Here is an 18,147-nt window from a genome sequence, read left to right as displayed (position 1 = left end):
AACAGCTCCATTCTAAGAGACACTCATGAATTGTGTTCAGGCATCTCTTTCCTCTCCAGCCTGGTGGGTACATAAGAAAGATAGAGGTTGTATGAAGAAGCATTAGAATTTATTAGATCAGCTGGTATAGCTGGAAAATTAGAAAAGCTGCCAGGCACAGGAGCTCTTCCTTAGAGCTCCAAAACTTGTCTTGCTACTTTCTTACACTGACAAATTGTAATGTTGGTGGTTCTGCCACTGCAAAAACACTCTGAGAAAGCTATATCATGTTTCAAATAAATCTGAAAAGGATTCATCCAATTGTAGAAAAATGATTCCTCTTCAATGTTTGTACGTAAATCTGTTCAGACAAGCATGAGGATGGCATCACTGCGGACTGTTGTTACACAGGATCACAATCTGAACAGTGACAGGAGAGGGGCAGTGTTCTCACAAAGACAAACTTACTGCCGTGGGAGGAACGGGGTCTGGCAGGTGCTTGTGCAACCCACTCATTCTGGGGATGCAAATGCAGTGGCTCACATCTTGACTCAGCCTCAAACCTCCCGTGCACTCCTGATCAGACACGCACTGAACAGAGAAACACTGAATTTTCCTTTGAGCTATTACATCATTTAGGCTGATGGAATTAGAGGAGATGTTTATAATTCTCTCAGATTTTTAAGAATGAATTTCAGATATCTACTGAGGTACCTACAGGCGTTTTTAGTAACGGAAAGAATGTCTATAAATAACGAATTTCTTGTCCGGAAGTTAGATAAAGACTGTACACACTTGCTAATAATGATTTAATATGATAGCCAAGGATGAGCAAGTATAATTTTCACTTATCCCCTTGACACCATTTCAATAATATTTCACTCTACCCTTCAGTTAACCATGTTAACCATGAGGCAGTGATGTGCCCTCATGACCAAGAAGGCCAATGGGCTCCTGGCCGCACCAGGAGGAGCGTTGCCAGCGGGCGAGGGAGGGGATCCTGCCCCTCTGCTCAGCTCTGGGGAGGCACCTGGAGCATTGGGGGCAGTTCTGGGCTCCCCGGGACAAGAGGGACATTGAGCTTCTAGAGAGGGTCCAGGGTAGGGCCACAAAGATGATTAAGGGACTGGAGCATCTGTCGTATGAGGAAAGACTAAGCGAGCTGGGCCTGTTTAGTCTGGAGAAGAGAAGGCTGAGAGGAGATTTGATCAACACGTTCAAGTACCTGAGGGGTGAATGTAGGGAGGATGGGGCCAGGCTCATCTCTGTGGTGGCCGGTGACAGGATGAGGGGTAACGGGTGTAAGTTGAAACACAGGAAGTTCCACCTTCATGTGAGGAAGAACTTCTGTACTGTGAGGGTGCCAGAGCCCTGGAACAGGCTGCCCAGGGAGGCTGTGGAGTCTCCTTCCATGGAGATCTGCCAAACCCGCCTGGATGCCACCCTGTGCCACGTGCTCTAGATGTCCCTGCTGGAGCAGAGGGTTGGACTAGATGATCTCTAGAGGCCCCTTCCCCTTAACCATTCTCTGATTCTGTGATTCAGCTTCACGATCGTTATTAAAACTACCGAATTAAACCCAAGTATGACAAGACAGTCCTGTATTAACCCAAATATGACAAGACAATTCCCCCCCTGAACAGGGATTTCCCTAACCAGGTGCCAAACGTGCCACACTTCTGCATCAGCTCCCAGGATATTATTTCCTTAACGTGACAGAAAAGGCCTCCTTGCATTGCTGCAGAACCTGTATGTTTTACATAGCAACATGATGCAGTGTTATAATGAACAATGAGCTGAACTCATCTTCTTGGGTCATACACAGGACCTATACTCATCTGCTCTATTGCAAGACCTGCTTTAAAACATATTGAAATACCTGCAATAAAAGGAGCACTTCCCTATCAACAGATCAAGAGCCTCTTGTAAGGGGTTCAAGAATAACTATGATAAGTCTAATTGCAAGCAGATTAGGTTAAGCTGACCATATACCAGGAAAGTTTTAGCACCCAATAAAATGAAGAAAAACTCTTACTTTGCTGTAGCTTAAAATGTCACTCCTCAGAAACCTGCTTTGTACTGCACCACTTCATAGACAAGATGTATATGAGTCTTAATACGCAGTGAACTAAAAAGACCCGCAGGAAGAGCCACAGGGCTCCGCAGCGAGGGGATGCTGATCCCGCTGCCCAGGGCCCGCCGCGCTCCACAGATCTGCATCTAGCAGCAAGAGGAGGGAGGCAGCGACTAACTGCAGGCCCTAAAGCCCATCAGAACCGCTCGGAGCATCCAGCCTCCCCTTGGCTCTGAAATCCGTCTGGAAAGAGACAGGGGTGGCGAGGCCGGGCAGTCACGGCCCCTTGCCCAGGGCGGACCACAGCCCAGGCCACCGCAGCCGCAGAGACCTATGTCCTGCACAACCCCGGGGACGGCAGCACCCGGACAGCGTGGAGAGACGGGCCAGGGCAGGAGGCAGCTTGTGGAAACAGCGTCATGCACAGAAACAGGTTTTATATATACACAGACATGGAACATGGGTATATATACGGAAAGAGTTTGCATATACATATATACACAGCATATATATGGAATATACATGTGTACGTATGTGTGCATATATACAGAACATATGTGGATATATATGTGTGTGTGTGTGTGTATACACATATATGCACAGCATATATAAAGAATATGCATATGTGTGTGTGTATATACATACATATACACAGCACATATAAAGAATATACATATGTGTGTGTATATATACATACATACACCGCATATATATGGAATATATGCATGTATATATTCCATCGCCATGAGGCACACAAGCTGTCTGGGAAAACGCTGTCCCCAAAGCACCGCTCCCGTCCTGGCAAGCGGTGCCGGTCCCCGCTCCGGGTGGCTGCCCGGGTGACACGAGACCAGAACTGTCGCAAACCGGCGCCAGACGCTGCCAGCAGAACTGGATCTGCCCGAGGCCGCCGCGCCTCGTCCTTAAGGGCGCAGAAAACCCCTGTGCCCCCGGGCCTCCCGCAGCCCCGCGCGTGCCCCGCGCCTGCCCCGTACCTGCCCCGCGCCTGCCCCGTACCTGCCCCACCGCAGCGCCACCGCGCAGCCCCGCGCCACGGCCGCCGCCATCTTGATGCCGCCGCCGCCGCGTCCTCTGCGGCGCCCCGCGCGGCAGGGCGGGAGACACGGGCCGGGGGGCGGGGCCGGGCGGGGCTGCCTGAGGGCCGCGTTGGGAGGGCTGGGGCCGGGCGCGGGGCTGGGGCCGTCGCGCTGGGAGGCTGCGGGGACCTGGGCATAAGGGGGCGGCTGGGGCCACCCCACAGAGGGGCGGCGTGTGGGGATGGAGCCTCCCCGCAGAGGGGATGAGACCGCCCCACAGAGGGGATGAGACCGCCCCACAGAGGGGATGAGACCGCGGGCCCAGGTTGCTTCACAGAGGGACTGAGGTGTGAGCATGAAGCTGCAGCGCAGAGTGCATGTGCTGAGGGGATGAAGCAGCCCCACAGAGGAGATGAGGCGGGAGGCCTAGGCCACCCTGCAGAGGGAACATGGTGAGGGGATGAGGCTGCCCCACAGCAAGGATGAGGCAGAGGGCCCGGTTAGCTCTGCAGAGGAGCTGAGTGTGGGGCCATTGCTGAGGCGGGTGCAGGCCGGGCCAGGGCTGCTCAAGGGGAGTGAGGACATGGACCATGGGGGGCTCAAGCCTCTCAGGGGTGCTGTTGGGGGTGTGAGGCAGGTGCAGTCCCCACAGCAACAGGGAGCCCTGAGGACATGTGGGACAGGGCCACTCCTGCAGTGGGGCCCAGCACTGCCCTGTCTGGGTCTGCTTTGGAGTCCTTGCCCTGTATCATGAGAGACAGGGGTTGTAGAAGTGATTTGGGTCCCACCCTTGTAGACACATCATTACAGGGAAGAAGCTAATTGTGTTTTCTGGTGCTGGCGGAGGGGAAGCTTTTTAGGATGAATCAGTAGGAAAAGAATTCCAGAGTGTTTCCACATCCTCAGTGCTTTAGGACATGATCCTCTCACCTGACCTGTATCATTATTACATCTGTTTTTTTTTTTTCCTCTCCTCTGAGCAAAGGCTCTGTGAAGTCCACCACATCTTTATCTCATTAATCTTTTTCCTTCTCCTTGTCCCCCCCCACTCCACATTACCAGGGACAAATTGCAGAATAATATCTGTTTAAATAGCCAAAGCTTGCTCCTTGCATCTCCAATATCTTTAAAGCCTTTTACATTATTTAAGTTTCAATCAGAGACCCAAACTTAGCACTCACCAAATAATAATGACAGCATCAACCAACGTGTCGGGATGTAGGTACATCCCAAGCTAACATAATGGTAGGATTGCAGGAAGGACAACCACAGAGAAGGTGGGAGCAGATCCTGCTGGGCGCCTTGCTGCACCTTGGAGCTTTGATGCCTGCCTGCAGGCAGGACCGACACACGCATCCCCAGAGGTGACTCAGGAGTGACTCAGAGCTAAGGTGTAGTTAATAAGGTGTACTGTTTAAATAGTCTGTTTTAATTAACATTAACCTCACTGATTAGTGATCTGTCTTGGTCTCATCTTTCTTACTGTAATTCTAAGTAAATATGTGGACATTTAGTTATTTTTGAGACCCTTCTAGCATGTTTTATTGTGATTTTTTTCTTAATATCTAATAATACATTGTATCAAAAAGCTGTATAGATTGAACACTAAGGAATAAATCATAACTCCTCAACAGTGTTCAACCTAGCAAGAACTGTACAGCCAAGCCAAAGGGTGGGATGGTGCCACAGATCTCTAGCAAGTGAGAGAACAGAGAACTTGGGAAAGCTTAGGACTTGGGAAAGCTAATTTAGGGAATCCGTGAAGGAGTAAGAAATATATCTCATTCTGTGACCAGACTGGTGGGAAAGAAAACACCTGCAAGGAAACTAGAGAGGGAACTTCTGAAACAGTGAGGGTAAGGAATCTGTGTAATCCGCGTAAGTGGGAAACAAGGACTGGGAAGAGTACATAAGGCTACAGTAGAAATTTGGGAAAAATACCTGAAGGAGAGAAAGTACTAAGAAAATCCATAGGATGGAGAAGGGAAGCCTAATTATGAAATAGACCTTCTTTCTTCAGGATACTGAGAGTGGTCAATTCTTTCCTGAACAGGAAAGAGGATAAAAGTGTTAGGAAAGAGGCTACGTGTTAGGAAACATGAAAATAAACCAGTTTGGATGAGATTGTTGTGCTACAGTGAAATGAAGAGCATCAAGAAAATAACCAAGTCACAGCTCTGTTCTGAATTCTTAGGGAGGCATAGTAATACTTTTTTTTTTAAGTACTTTAAGTTTTAAGTAATATATGTCATTATCAGTTAAAAATTAGAATAAAAGAATTGTTCAATATGCTCTAGAGAGAGAGAGATCCAGTGATTTGGGCAATTCACTTAAGATACATTTTTTGTAAGATTGGCGTAAACACATAAACACTTTTCTATCTCCAAAAGGCATATTGCTGTCTACTGAAACAGAAGTACAATTTATTTCAAATTAACTTTTTTTTTTCTTTTTAATCATGAAAAGCTCTCGTAATCCATAATCCCATTTTTTCCCAGTAAAGGATCTGTGTCCTTAGTTCTTTCATCAGTGGCTAAACTTTATTTTACATTGAATAGCATGGAATGTGTGCAGCTTTCACCTCAGTGAAAGGGCAGTTGCTGTGTGAGGGACTGTGTGGTGGAGCCAGAAGTTAAAGCATAAACTTTATGCTGCTGGGGAAGTTACGTGCAGTAACAGATTATGCTCTATACTGAAGATTTTCAGGATAAAACCTAGCTTCAGACAGACGTGTGTTCATAACAGGGCAGAAAATGTAGTGGTGTTTTTCATCCGTGTGTGGGAATAGAACACTGTGGTTTTCTCCTTTGCCTACAAGGATACACCATCTTCTGACTTCTTGTTTTTTATTTTTTCTTTGTTTTGTTTTGTTTTTAATCTTGATTTATCCTTGTTGATGCCTAACCCACTTTTGTTGTCTTCCAGCAGCTTTGGTCACTGCCATGGAATTCCTGGTATGAGAAGGCAGGACTTTAGGGTAGAGAGAGGATCCTGGCTGTGCTGCTTTAATCATGAAGATAGCGATCATAATTGACCTAATCATCTTCACTTTGCTGTCTTCAGGTAAGGCTGATGCAGAGAGGGAAAGGGAAGGTTGACCCCCGGATGGGTTACTGAGATAAGAACTCTAATATGTGCTTTGGTTTTGTTTTTTTTTTTTTCTGCCAAGTATTCGCTGTGCCTGTGATTCCCATTTGCCTGTGTTTTTTTCTGTTTGATCATTGGCAGATGGTGACCTTGTTAGTCTTGAAGCAGATTAATGCAAAAGTTCCTTTGCGATTCAGTGATTGCTTGTTTTCTCTGAGCAGCTTCTCCTTAGTGTTGACAAAATGATTGAGTTTTATGTTTTAGCATTAAAAGATAATTGAAGAGACAAATACTTAAACATCTGGAAAATACTATGTTAAAGATGTTGCAGCCTTTTTGTATGCATTGCAGGGATGTCTATTTACTACCCTGTTCAACTTTAAACAGGGTTTTCTGTTGTCAATAGCCAGATTGTCCACAGTGTCTGTCTTTCATGGTGGGTGTTGTCTTGGAAAATAAACTGCTCTACGTTGTCAGAAGACCAGGAAGTTACTTTCTGTTGCTGAGGAAACGCTTCATTTTTAAACCATGTACTAAAGCCAAATTACTGAATTGCATTTATCATTTCAAATGGTCCCAGATGCTGACTTCCTCAAGTGAGGGATGCGGTTCATTCTGTTATATTAGTAGTATATAACTGTGAATTTCTTCTGACTTCAAATCTTCAAACTCCTATGAGTCAAACTTCTAATTCTGACCTTGAAACGTCAGCATGTGTCCTGTTGCTTAAAATCAGTCTTGATCTGGAATGAAAGTGGACAGGAAATAGTGTTCTAATAAAGCATGGAGCTCATTGGCTGGAGCTCAACTAGCTATTGTCTGTTTAAAAAATAACAATCCCTTGTCCAAAAACTAAAAAAAACTAAATTCAGCCTAGATATAGAATTTGGATTCCCTACCAACGTCCTCCCTTGACAATTCTCCTTCAATTGCAGACTTAGTTCTTAATCTCTAGAACTTTGTAGCAGAAATACTAAGGTTGGTATGGATAAAGTATGAATTTGGAGTATGTATGTGTGAAAGCACCAGAGGAAACAACAGGGCAAAGGTTAAGGGAATGGCCTGTTTTGATAACCTGACAGCAATAAAACCAGTAAATCCAGAGGAATGTGATGTTTACATCCCAAGCAGAAGGCCTGTGCTCTGATAAAGCCACATCACTGATGGCTTGTCAGCAGAAAGCCTGCAGTCTGATAACAGGGAAGGTGGTAAAAAGGTTACTCCACACGATAGATGCCATTTCTCTTTCTTTAATTCCAACAGGGAGACACATGGTAGCTATAAAGATGCTCTTGTCTTTGTTTTCTCATTTTGAGTAGCAGCCTTGTCTTAAATTTATGGAAAATTAAGTAAGCACCGTTCTGAGGCAGAAATTCTTACAAATCTTCACCTTATTTTTGATCCTGCAGGGAAGAAATTCCGATGGTGCACTCTATCTGACCTAGAACAGAGGAAGTGTGCTGAACTGTCCAAAGCTCTTACAGCTGTGCTGCCCCTTGCTACCACCGATTCCTTTACCAGGATTTCTTGTATCAGAGCTCACAATACATACGACTGCATTGATAAAATCAGGGTAAGTCTGCAGAGATTTCCAAAACTTCTTTTGAGACAAACCCCTCTTCCATAGGAGAAGACTCTGGCAAACAGCATTCCTAGGAGAATTAAATGCTACTGAAACGATACTATCTAACCTGTGACAAAGTACACAGTAGCTTGAGAGACAAAAATTCAAATAACCATGAGCATTCCTATTACAGATGTACTATTTTACTCCAGCTGAGGTCCTTGAATTCTCCAGGAAAAAAGTAGAACACTGCTTGGAAGTAAATGAACAAGACTAATAAATGAAAACCTTCTCAGAGATTGCTGCTTGCTTGTGGGCTTCAGTCCTACTTCAACTGTAACTAGTGCTTTCTCTTCCTTACCCCTGATGTGGGGTAAAATTACACACTGGGGTTTATGCGTGTAAGCTCTACGTCTGAAAAAGCATCTTCATAATGCTACATGCTTTGAAAACAAAACATTGGTGAAAAAGACAAGTATTTGGTGTGGAATAGTTCCACTAACATACTTTATTGGGGTAGAAAATTTCAGTTTCCATGCACGCTCAATCCCAGTTGCCATTGATGGAATCCAAATCTGACCTGGCAAACAAAACAAATAAATTCTTTCTTGTTGATTGAGGGGAATAATTTCATTCATGTTTTCATTTAGTTCCATGATCCCTGTTATTAGGCTTCAGTTCCAATTATTTATTATTTGGAAAGATAAGAGCCAGAATTTGTTTGAGATGGGTTTAGTACTTTTGGGGGAAATTTTTTTTTTCTTTCTTTTTTTTTTTCCCAGTGGTGTCAGAATTGTATTTTGGGAGTGAAAAGATCAAACAAAGATGGAAGATATTACTGAGAAAGACCAGGTACTATGTGGAGGTAACTTATGCCTCATTGCTGGCATGTCACCATGCTGCATAGCAGGGGTTCAATTAAAAACAAAGCAGATGCTTGTAAAAGTCACTGATTAGCACTTTTTAGGCATAAACTCTGGTCTTGAAGCTACTCTGAGTGATTATTTCCTAGTAGCCACACTGATTCTGGGGGTTTTGCTATCACTTTTAAGGTGAATAAAGCAGATGCTGTCTCCTTGGATGCTGGAGATGTTTACTCTGCTGTAAAACTGTACGGCTTGACAGTGGTGGCAAAGGAGATCTATGAGAAAGGTAGGTTCATAAAGCAGAAGACTAAGGTAAACTTCTGATTTGGCTAATGAATTGATGTGAAGTGGGTTTTTTTGTTTGTTTGTTTTTGTTTTGCTTTTTTGTTGTTTTTTTTTTCCATCTCTGTCAGTTCTCCCAGTATGCTCTTTCTTAGAGTAACTGAATACTGGTAGTGATACTTTAAGAGATTAGCTTCTGTCATGAGTTAGTTCTCTTCTCTTCACCCTAAGGAGACAAGAATATATAAAGGAGTATCTTGTTATAGTGAGTTTCCACTTCATTCCTTGTAGAGCTGAGCAGTCTGTGCAATGACTGACTTATAAGACAAGAATAAGTAAGTTAAGTCTGAGCCCAAATCAGTCACACAGGAGAAATTACTTGAGAGGCTTGACTCTGGGACAGAAGCTGAATTAGCAGATGAACATAGGAAGAGACCAATAGGATGACAGTAAGAGAACAGAAATGAATTTTGTTTTGGCTGAAGAACTGTGAAATCATAGTGGAATTGGTATGTTTTGGGCTGGTAAGTATGCTGTGAGGATATGACACGGAAACTCTTTCCATTATGATATCTAAAACATGGTAATACAAGTGTTCAAAATTTCTGAGAAGGAATTTGGAACTGGTGTTGAATGGATGGAGCTTGATGATTTTGGTTTTTTTGCACATTGCTTGCATTTCTCAATTTGACAAGATGCTATGTAGAATATTATGTATTTCCATGTTATGAATTCTTATATTTCACATGCTCAATCATTCTTTTTCCTTAGCCGTGTTCATAGAAGTGATTGAGCTCCTGTGCACAGGTGAAAGCTGCAGAATTTGCATTTAGTTATTTCTGTTGTATATTTGTCCTGTCACAGGAAATTGTGTGTTTGCTGTGGCCGTTGCCAGACGAGGAACTTTGAATATCCAGCGGCTAAGAGGTATGCGCAGCTGCCACAATGGAGCCAGGTGGACATCAGGCTGGAATGTTCCACTTGGCTTTCTCCTGGCTAAAAATGACATCTCCTGGGATGAGACACAACCTCTGAGCCAAGGTGGGTGAACAGAACCATGGTACTGTATCTGCCCTCAGCGGAATTGAGTGAAGTGGAAGCAGATGCAGCATGAACTACATGGAAACTGAAGGACTTTGCACATGAGATATCCTTTTGCATGTCTTTGGTGCTGATTCTTACCTTTCTCAGGACTTTTCCAGTGAACTCTCAAGCAGCATTGTTATCAAAAGCAAAAGGAAATCTCAGTGTTCTGTGTACAGTAAGGAATAAAATTTTGTAACATCTAGCCAAACAAATAATTCTTTTAACCTAATCAGAATTTGACACCTATATTTCCAGAGAATGGTTCAAATTTGACATTTAGACAATGAAGCCACATGTCTAACTTTTTTTTAAAAAAAAAAACCCTGCATAACTATTAATTATACACATGATAGATTTAGTGCCTTTTCTTTGTTCTATTTTTTTTCCATTTGACCAGTTTTCGTTATGTCTGTAGCAATCAGCGAGTATTTCAATGCAAGTTGCATCCCTGGAGTTGGAATTGCTGCTCCTCGACTCTGTGATCTTTGCCAAGGACAGAAATCCTATGTCAGAGAGAAGAACCACTTCTGTGAGACTAGTAGCAGTGAACCCTTTTATGGCTCTGAAGGAGCGTTCAGGTGAGCTCTGTGCCATTTGCACTGAGTGCGAACAAGAACCAGTGAGGGGGAAAAGCCAGAAACGTGCTAACAAAATGGCATTTGTCTTGCTGCAGGTGCTTGAAGAATGGAGTGGCAGACGTTGCCTTTCTAGATCATCTAACACTGTTGACTGCTACAGGTAATTGTAAAATCTGAGTTTCATTTTAGCTTTTGGCAGTGCTCTTTCCTACATAGGAGTTTGGGGGATATTCATGGAAAACTTAGTCCCTGCAAGCAATTCAGGGGTATTTCTCAGCTCTTCACACAAATCAGAAGGAAACAGAAAAAGAAAAGAGCAGTTAAAAATGATTGCTTGTAGGAGATTCATATAGTGAGAGTCGCCAGATGTTTTCATGCAAGTTATTCCTGTAGCCTAAAGGCTCCGAACCAGCTGTCAATGTTTATATTGCCTTACTGTTAGGATTCCTTTTAAAATTCAGTGTATGTGCTGCTAGAAAGGACACTTCTCATGTTCCTCTTTTTAACCAAGCTCAGCTCTGTATCAGTATTTTTGAAGGTGGTCAGTGGTAGTTGCAAGCGAGTATTTCTAAACAAACATATTTACATGAGTATAGCCTAAAGAGTATTTAGGAGTATCTGCAGCTGAGATCCCTGTTTGGTGAGGAAAGAGCGTTTCAAAAAGAATCCTTTCCAATGTGCTTGGCACATATGCTGCTTGCTTCCACCTTGGGGGAGCTCCTCTGAAAAACATTTTACCTTCCATTCCTGTAGACTGCTGCCAAGTCATGTCTGTCTTCATAGATTTCATGAGTGTCCTGTTGCTTTAGAGACAGAACAAGATGAGTATGAACTCCTATGTCCTGATGGGACCACAGCTGAGCTGAGTGAATACAGCACCTGTAACCTGGGACAGGGGCCTGGCCATGCCATCATCACTCGCCACAACTTCCAGAAGATCACCAACAAATTTCTTACTATGATTCAGGTGAGTGGATATTGTAAACTCTGTATCTCTAGACATGATCCTGTTTCCTGAATTTGGATGGAATTCACCAAACAGTTTGCCTTTTCTCTTAAGAAATCTGCAGTTACTGTCCACAAAGTACCAAAAATTGTCTGTTGGGGGAAGAATCGTGCACTGGGAGTGCAGATCTGTTGTAATTTAAAGCATTATTCTTCTCCTAGAACCTCTTTGGGCGAAAAGGAAAGGCAAGGGCCAGATTTGAACTCTTCACTTCTGCACCCTATGGGGGAAAGAACCTTCTGTTTCAGGATGCCACTCAGCACCTGCAGCTTCTTGAGGAACAGCTAGAGATTGCCTATGTCCTTGGCCTGGATTATGTAGGTCTCCTTAAAGGACTAGGCCATGAAGGTGAGAAGCCTTTTTCAGGATCATAGCTAGGAAGGAAAAAAGAGTTCTTTCTCCATGTTACCCCTCCCTGCTAGGCTCAAGTGAATAAATCTGCACATACCCTTAGTGACAATCAGATTGGTGCATGGATGGACATGATCTCATTATGCTCCTTCCCTCTGTGCAGGGAGCTCTTTGGACAACAGTGTTGTGCGCTGGTGCTGCATCAGCGCTGCTGAGCTTCGCAAATGTGAGCACTGGGCACTGAGCATCAGATCTTACCCGCTGGTCTGTGTCCAGGCAACCTCCATGACACATTGCATTGAAATGATCAAGGTAAGAGGCTCCTTGTGGTCAGGTTTCCTGGTAAGGTTGGGCTTGCATCTGTCCTCATCTGATCCAAACAAGAGGAAAAACGGTTTGTGCACTAGACACTCTAACGGGATCTAGACGCTCTAATGGGGATGAGAGGGAATTTGTGCAGGGAATTTCCAGTTTGTAGGAAATAACAGCTGCTTGGTTACGCCAGCTAATGTACATCCTGTTTGTTATTTTTTGTAATGCTGTTGGCAGAGCAGTGAGGCTGATGCAGTCACCCTGGATGCAACACATGTCTACATTGCAGGGAAGTGTGGATTGGTGCCTGTAGCTGCAGAATGTTATGGTAAGTTCTCATGTGACATTAGGAAGAAGGGAAAAAATCAAGAAAGAACCATAAAAAATATGATTGTTTTGCCATAGTGTGCAATGTTTAGGACCGAAGCAGGAAAGTGGGATTTGTCATCCAAGTACTCTTTCCTTCCACTGCCTGGTTCTAGAATTTGTCCTGGTTGCTCTTTTGATAAAGAGGGCTAAAGATGCTGATGTGCTGCAAGGGAAAGACAGTAAAATCATAAAGGTGTCTGATGGGGTGCTATCTAAAAGGAATGAAGCAGTTACTACAAAATCCTCAAGGTTGTCTTGCCTCTTCAGGGGAGGGATGTGCTCCAGACATTGAGACCACAGAGGAAAAGTGGAAACTAATTCGTCTTGGACGCAAAGGTAAAAGGAGATCTTTGAGAAGAAAAAGGTTTCAGCTTCTCCTGAGGCTACCTCTAGGTTATATACTTGCGTGTGTTTGCATGCTGGTTTGGGAAATTGCTGTACTGTTCAATTGCAAGTTTACATAAAACGCAGGGCTGCTAGAACAAGAGCTTCTTGGCTGAACAAAGAGCGCAGATCCTCTACCATAAGTGAAGATATCAGATGGAGGATGAGGGAGGGAAGAGGGCGGCTGGACTTGCCCGGAATTCTCCATTTCCTTGCTAGAACTGCTTATTGACATCTTTTTCACAGCGCTATCTCCTGTCTATGCTGTGGCCCTAGCGAAGAAGAATGCCAAACAGATTAATATCCACAACCTTAGGGGAAGGCGCTCCTGCCACGGCCATCTGTACAGTCCTGCGGGCTGGTTGCTTCTTTCCAGATACACAGTGGGAGCTCTGGAGAATGACACCGACAACTGTAACATTGACTCCAGTAAGGACTGCTTTGTGCTATCTGTCAGCAAGACCATTGAAATCTGAAGCCTGAGATGTGGGAGTAAAATGGAGATGGGGCCATGAGGGCAGAGAATAACTTCAGTCTTGCATGTCACTGAAGATATTTCTTTGCCCTGCTGTGTTTTTGAGTTGAACTCTCTCCTTAGTAGCAGATTTCTCTTAGATCACATGTGTTGTTCCTTAACTTGGAGATACACCATAAATAATAGAGGTGTCAATGTCTACATGAGTAGCATAAAGATAATAACAGAAACAAGTAGCTTGCTCCTTCTCCTTCTCTGTGCTTTGATTAAATCAACAACTAGCTCTAATGGGTCTGTATGATGATTATACATGATGGTCTGGCTTTATATCATAATATAAACTACATGAGGATGGTATTCCATCCCTGTCCCTCAAGTCATAGATAAAAACTGCTATCTTCCATGTTGCTATTTAACACTTCCACAAATTAAGCTATGAATAAGGATGTTGCTGTATGATCTTGTTAAAATCCCTCTCCCTGCAGCCCGTCTGAATTTTCTGAGGTGCCTTAGTTCTATTATTTTGACGTTTTCCCTCACTTGGGGAAATTACTGATTTGGCCAGAAAGTGATAACTGCAGATTCTGAGAGTACATGCTCAGCTGCTGAGGCAGCTCCTCCTTTTATCTGAGTACCTGGGATTTTTCATACTGTTTAGGCCTCCTCTCACTGGCTCTTAAAAAGGAACCCCTACAGCCTTTTCACATGAAGAGGCTTTGAACTGCCTTGCCCTAACCTCACCTCAGCTTTCTCTGCTCAGCTTTCCAGAGCTACTTTTGGAAGGGCTGCATGCCAGGAGCAGATGGGAGCCTGTGCAAGGTGTGCATTGGAGACAGCGAGCTGGAAGGGGGCAGAGTCTCTAGCAGATGTGCTGCCAACCACAATGAGCTCTACTATGGCAATGTGGGAGCTCTCAGGTAAACTTTTGGTCTGGGTCAGAAATGAGTTATAGCCAGTATTGGTTTATTATTTTGCTAATCATTTTATCTGGAGGATTTTTAAGCTGGTGGCTGTGTTAGTTTTTGCTAATATGTATTTTATTTTAGTTGCAGTTGCTATGGGATGTGCTGTTGATTGGTAATTTAAAGCAGTTATAAAATTATTTTCGGAGAAAGACAGTGCTTCTAAATATATTAGGCTTTAAGTGGTGGTGCTGGCCCATTTAAGAGAATGGATGAAAAACATAAGTTCAGAGAGAAGAGGTAATGTGTTAAGAAGCAGTGAGGGTAGAGGTGGTGATTAGAAATTATTTGAAATTTAAAAAAAAGAGTACGAAATAGTCAGAGACAGAGGCAGAGAATTTTAAAGGTGAAAGCACTCTCAGAATACTTGTAATGCATTTAGTTGAGTGAGTTGTTCATAGGCACAGACACAGTGCAAGAACTTTGATTTGAGAGCTGCTTTAAAGGATGAAAGGGCCAGTCTTGTCTCTCTATGCAGTGAATTAGCTTATATTGCATATAATTATTTGTAAAATATTCTTGTAAAAGAAGGCATATAATTATTTATGAACAACAGTGTAAACACTGCCCATGCAGATCTGTACCAGTGTCACTAATTTGTTTCGTACAACAACTAAGAAACTTCACATGAAGGGAATCGTACCAACTACTCACGTTTTAGCTTTAGATATCCCGTCATGTTGTAATGGCTGTCACTACATTCATTTTTAATTTTTTTTTTTTTACTTGCTGTAGGTGCCTCGTTGGCAATCCCAGTGGAAGGAGCTTTGGAGATGTAGCTTTCTTGGAACACTCTAACCTGCTCCGGAACATAAGGAGTGAGATGCAGTTTTTTTCTCTTCCTTTGAGAATATTCATGTGTCAGTTTCTTCCTGCACAGTGACTGTGATTTCTAGGCATCAGTGTCCACAAGTTTAATCTGGATTCAAAAAGCTGTGTTTGTGACTGGAAAATTGTAAGAACCTTCCTGCGTGTATGTATTCTAGTAAAGCTAAAGATTCTGATACTGTCCAGTTTTAGAAAATTAAAGAATCACTGAGTGCAAAAATCAAGGGTGTGGAAAGCATCCTAGGAAACTGTGCTGTTTTTTGGAAAGCTCAATGCTTTGAAAAGCAAGAGACTCTTCAATCCTTTTTTTTTTTTTTTCATAAGTCGCTATGGTGCATATAACCTTGTTTTTAATCAAAAAGGAACAAAAGTGACAAATAGGCAGATACCATAGGCTTATTTGCACTGAAATGCTCTATGGCTTCATCATGACACTGCAACTACCTCCTGTGGTTTCACAGGCAGTCATGGAATAAATAGTTCAAATAATAGGTAAAATCACTGAAAACTATTTTGCCTTTCACAGTTACTAAAAAAAGCCTTTGTTAGTACAATGAGAAGTGCTTAACTTCCACTGGGAGATACTGATGGTTTGCAACAGACTAGCAGTTCGATTTTGCGGGTGAAAATGTCTGTCATTCCTGCAGTCTAAGTTTCCTCAATCTCTACTACTAATTTAACTACTCTTAACAACAGATAACATGTTACCCTTTTCATAGAGATGAGGAGGAAAGGAAACCCTGTTTTATTCACTTAGATAAAGCACATGGTGTGATTTCAGTTTAGGTAGTTTCATTAGCTGAGAGAGACCACTGTAAAAAAGGAGACTGTGAAGTTGAGTGGGGTGATGAGGAACAGGAAGCTGACAAAAATCCATGCAGCAATGATCAGTTTGTATGGAGAAGCAAAGGGCGTGCAAGCTGAATTGCCTTGTTTTCAGGAAGTGATCTTACTATAAGTGAAGATGAGGCATAATATCTTGTTGTATGTCTTGCTGTGACTCTGTTTTTTAAGCTTCCTGATATATTTCCTCAGCAAAAACCCCAGCCTTCTCCCTCTGCATTCCCAACAAAAGACTGTGTAGCGCACTGCACTTCTTGAACACATTCACTGAACTCTTTCTCTCAATAGTTAAACTTTGCATGAGATTCACACTATTTCCAGCTTTTGTTTTTCAATAGGATTTGCTTTCACTTCATCTTCTTTGCAGATCTGGACATCTCTGGTTGGGCCAAAGGTTATAGTCCTAGTGACTTTGAGCTCTTGTGTCCGGATGGAACCCGTGCTGCAGTCACCGAGTGGGCAGGCTGTAACCTTGGACCCATTCCTCCCAGCACAGTCATGACTCGACCTGTCAGCATCACCAAAATCTATGACTTCCTAATGAAATCCCAGGTAAGGCAGGCTAAGGGATGTTATCATTTGTTATATACGGCTTCTGAAAACCTTTTTAAGATCAAAAGCTTTATGTACTAAATACATAAAGGGCCTTCGGGGCCAATATTAAAAAAATAAGCATGTGTTTCAGAGATTGAGAAAATAGGGAAATTTTGGCTGCTCTGAAGTGATGATACTTTTGCTGAGAAATAAGACACAGATGCCAAACTGAAATAATCTTTATGTATAAATAAGGGCAGTGCCGGGTGAAAGTACCTTTTCTTCTGCAAGATCCTGCTACAACAGTGAGAGTTTACCAAGTTAACTTTGCTGCTTACATTCCAAGCTGTGAAACTTCTTCAATTTTCTTTTCTGTTTAGGAATCTGTGAGAACCAAGCTGGGCTCTGAATTCCATCTATTTCAGTCTCAGAAGTATGGTGAGAGTGATCTGCTTTTCAAAGATACTGCTCGGTACCTTGTTCATGCAAGTCACATGAGCTATAAGGAAATTCTTGGAGAGTCTTTCTTCCAGCTGGCAGAATCAGTGTTTAATTGTACACCTGCAGGTAAAGTTAAGTTCTTCGTTTTGAGATAGAGAAAAATGTCAAGCAGGGAGACTTCTGTGTGCAGCTTATTGGCCTTTTATTTGCATTGAATAAAGAAGTATGTTTTACATAATCCTGTTAGTAACTATTTTCCAAGCAGTACAGCGCTTAGAGTTCCTAAAGAGTCTCTTGCAATCTCTATCCATAAGCATAAATATGTGAGCGCCACAGGAACAGTGGCACATAGACACATGTCAAAGCAAATACTAATTAATTGAAGTAACATAAGTTATCTGACTATTTTATTTCCTCTCTGATTTTTTTTCCGTCAATTCTAAAGATCAATTCTGGCATAATAGAACAAAATGTTTATTGGGGTATGCCAAGCTTGGGGAAAAAGATGAGCAATTTTGTATTTAATTCTTGTAATATGTTATTTCAAGGTTAATTTCCTGTTTCAAAGGATTATAAAGAACTCAAAGCTTAAAAGATTGTTTGTTATTCTCCACTGAAAGCTGTATCAAGCATGCATTTACCTATCACTTGAACTGAAAACTGCCTGTGTAAAAAGAGCCAGGGTCAAGTTGTTTTGACACTTGAAAATCTATATTGAAATAAATGATGATTATAAAGCAAGTTAGGTATCCAAGGAATTCTGTCAGTCAGTATAGAGGTTGTTAAATGAAATTCAAATGGGGAATTTTACTTCTGTTCTGTTTTAGTGAATATTATCTGAGTAGTTTAAATAATATTTGAAGAGTTAGTCATTTATAAAGCTAACAGCAATATATCTTTTCTTACTGATTTGTAGGTATCTTAGACTTTTGCAGACAGGATATCTGTGCATCTTCACTGAACTGACAGCTACGTGGAAGCTTTGCAAGGCACATACACCCTTACTGATGCTGAAAACAAGGAAAGATGCAAGTCCAACCTATCCGGAGCAATCACCGAGGACACAGTCAGCTCTAGAAGTTCATGCTG

At 42.6% G+C, this 18,147-nt stretch overlaps 1 protein-coding gene across 1 annotated transcript; it reads left to right on the top strand.

The window, feature by feature from the left end:
* The first annotated feature begins 5,956 nt into the window (after positions 1-5,956).
* LOC104581109 (serotransferrin-2) lies at positions 5,957-18,147 on the top strand. The gene is made up of 17 exons (XM_010228664.2): positions 5,957-6,153; positions 7,587-7,750; positions 8,794-8,893; positions 9,754-9,930; positions 10,391-10,553; positions 10,649-10,713; positions 11,363-11,520; positions 11,721-11,907; positions 12,074-12,222; positions 12,460-12,550; positions 12,859-12,927; positions 13,222-13,404; positions 14,211-14,367; positions 15,148-15,230; positions 16,451-16,635; positions 16,998-17,184; positions 17,975-18,147. The coding sequence occupies exons 1-17, from the start codon at positions 6,102-6,104 to the stop codon at positions 18,022-18,024; spliced, it is 2,220 nt and encodes a 739-aa protein (XP_010226966.2). The 5' UTR covers positions 5,957-6,101; the 3' UTR covers positions 18,025-18,147.

Source organism: Tinamus guttatus, unplaced genomic scaffold (genome assembly GCF_059628265.1).
Source record: "Tinamus guttatus ecotype Peru unplaced genomic scaffold, ASM5962826v1 Tinamus_guttatus_pri_ptg000459l, whole genome shotgun sequence".
Lineage (NCBI taxonomy): Eukaryota > Metazoa > Chordata > Aves > Tinamiformes > Tinamidae > Tinamus > Tinamus guttatus.
Note: the sequence above shows the minus strand (reverse complement) of the source record. Positions and strands in the feature narration are given on the sequence as shown.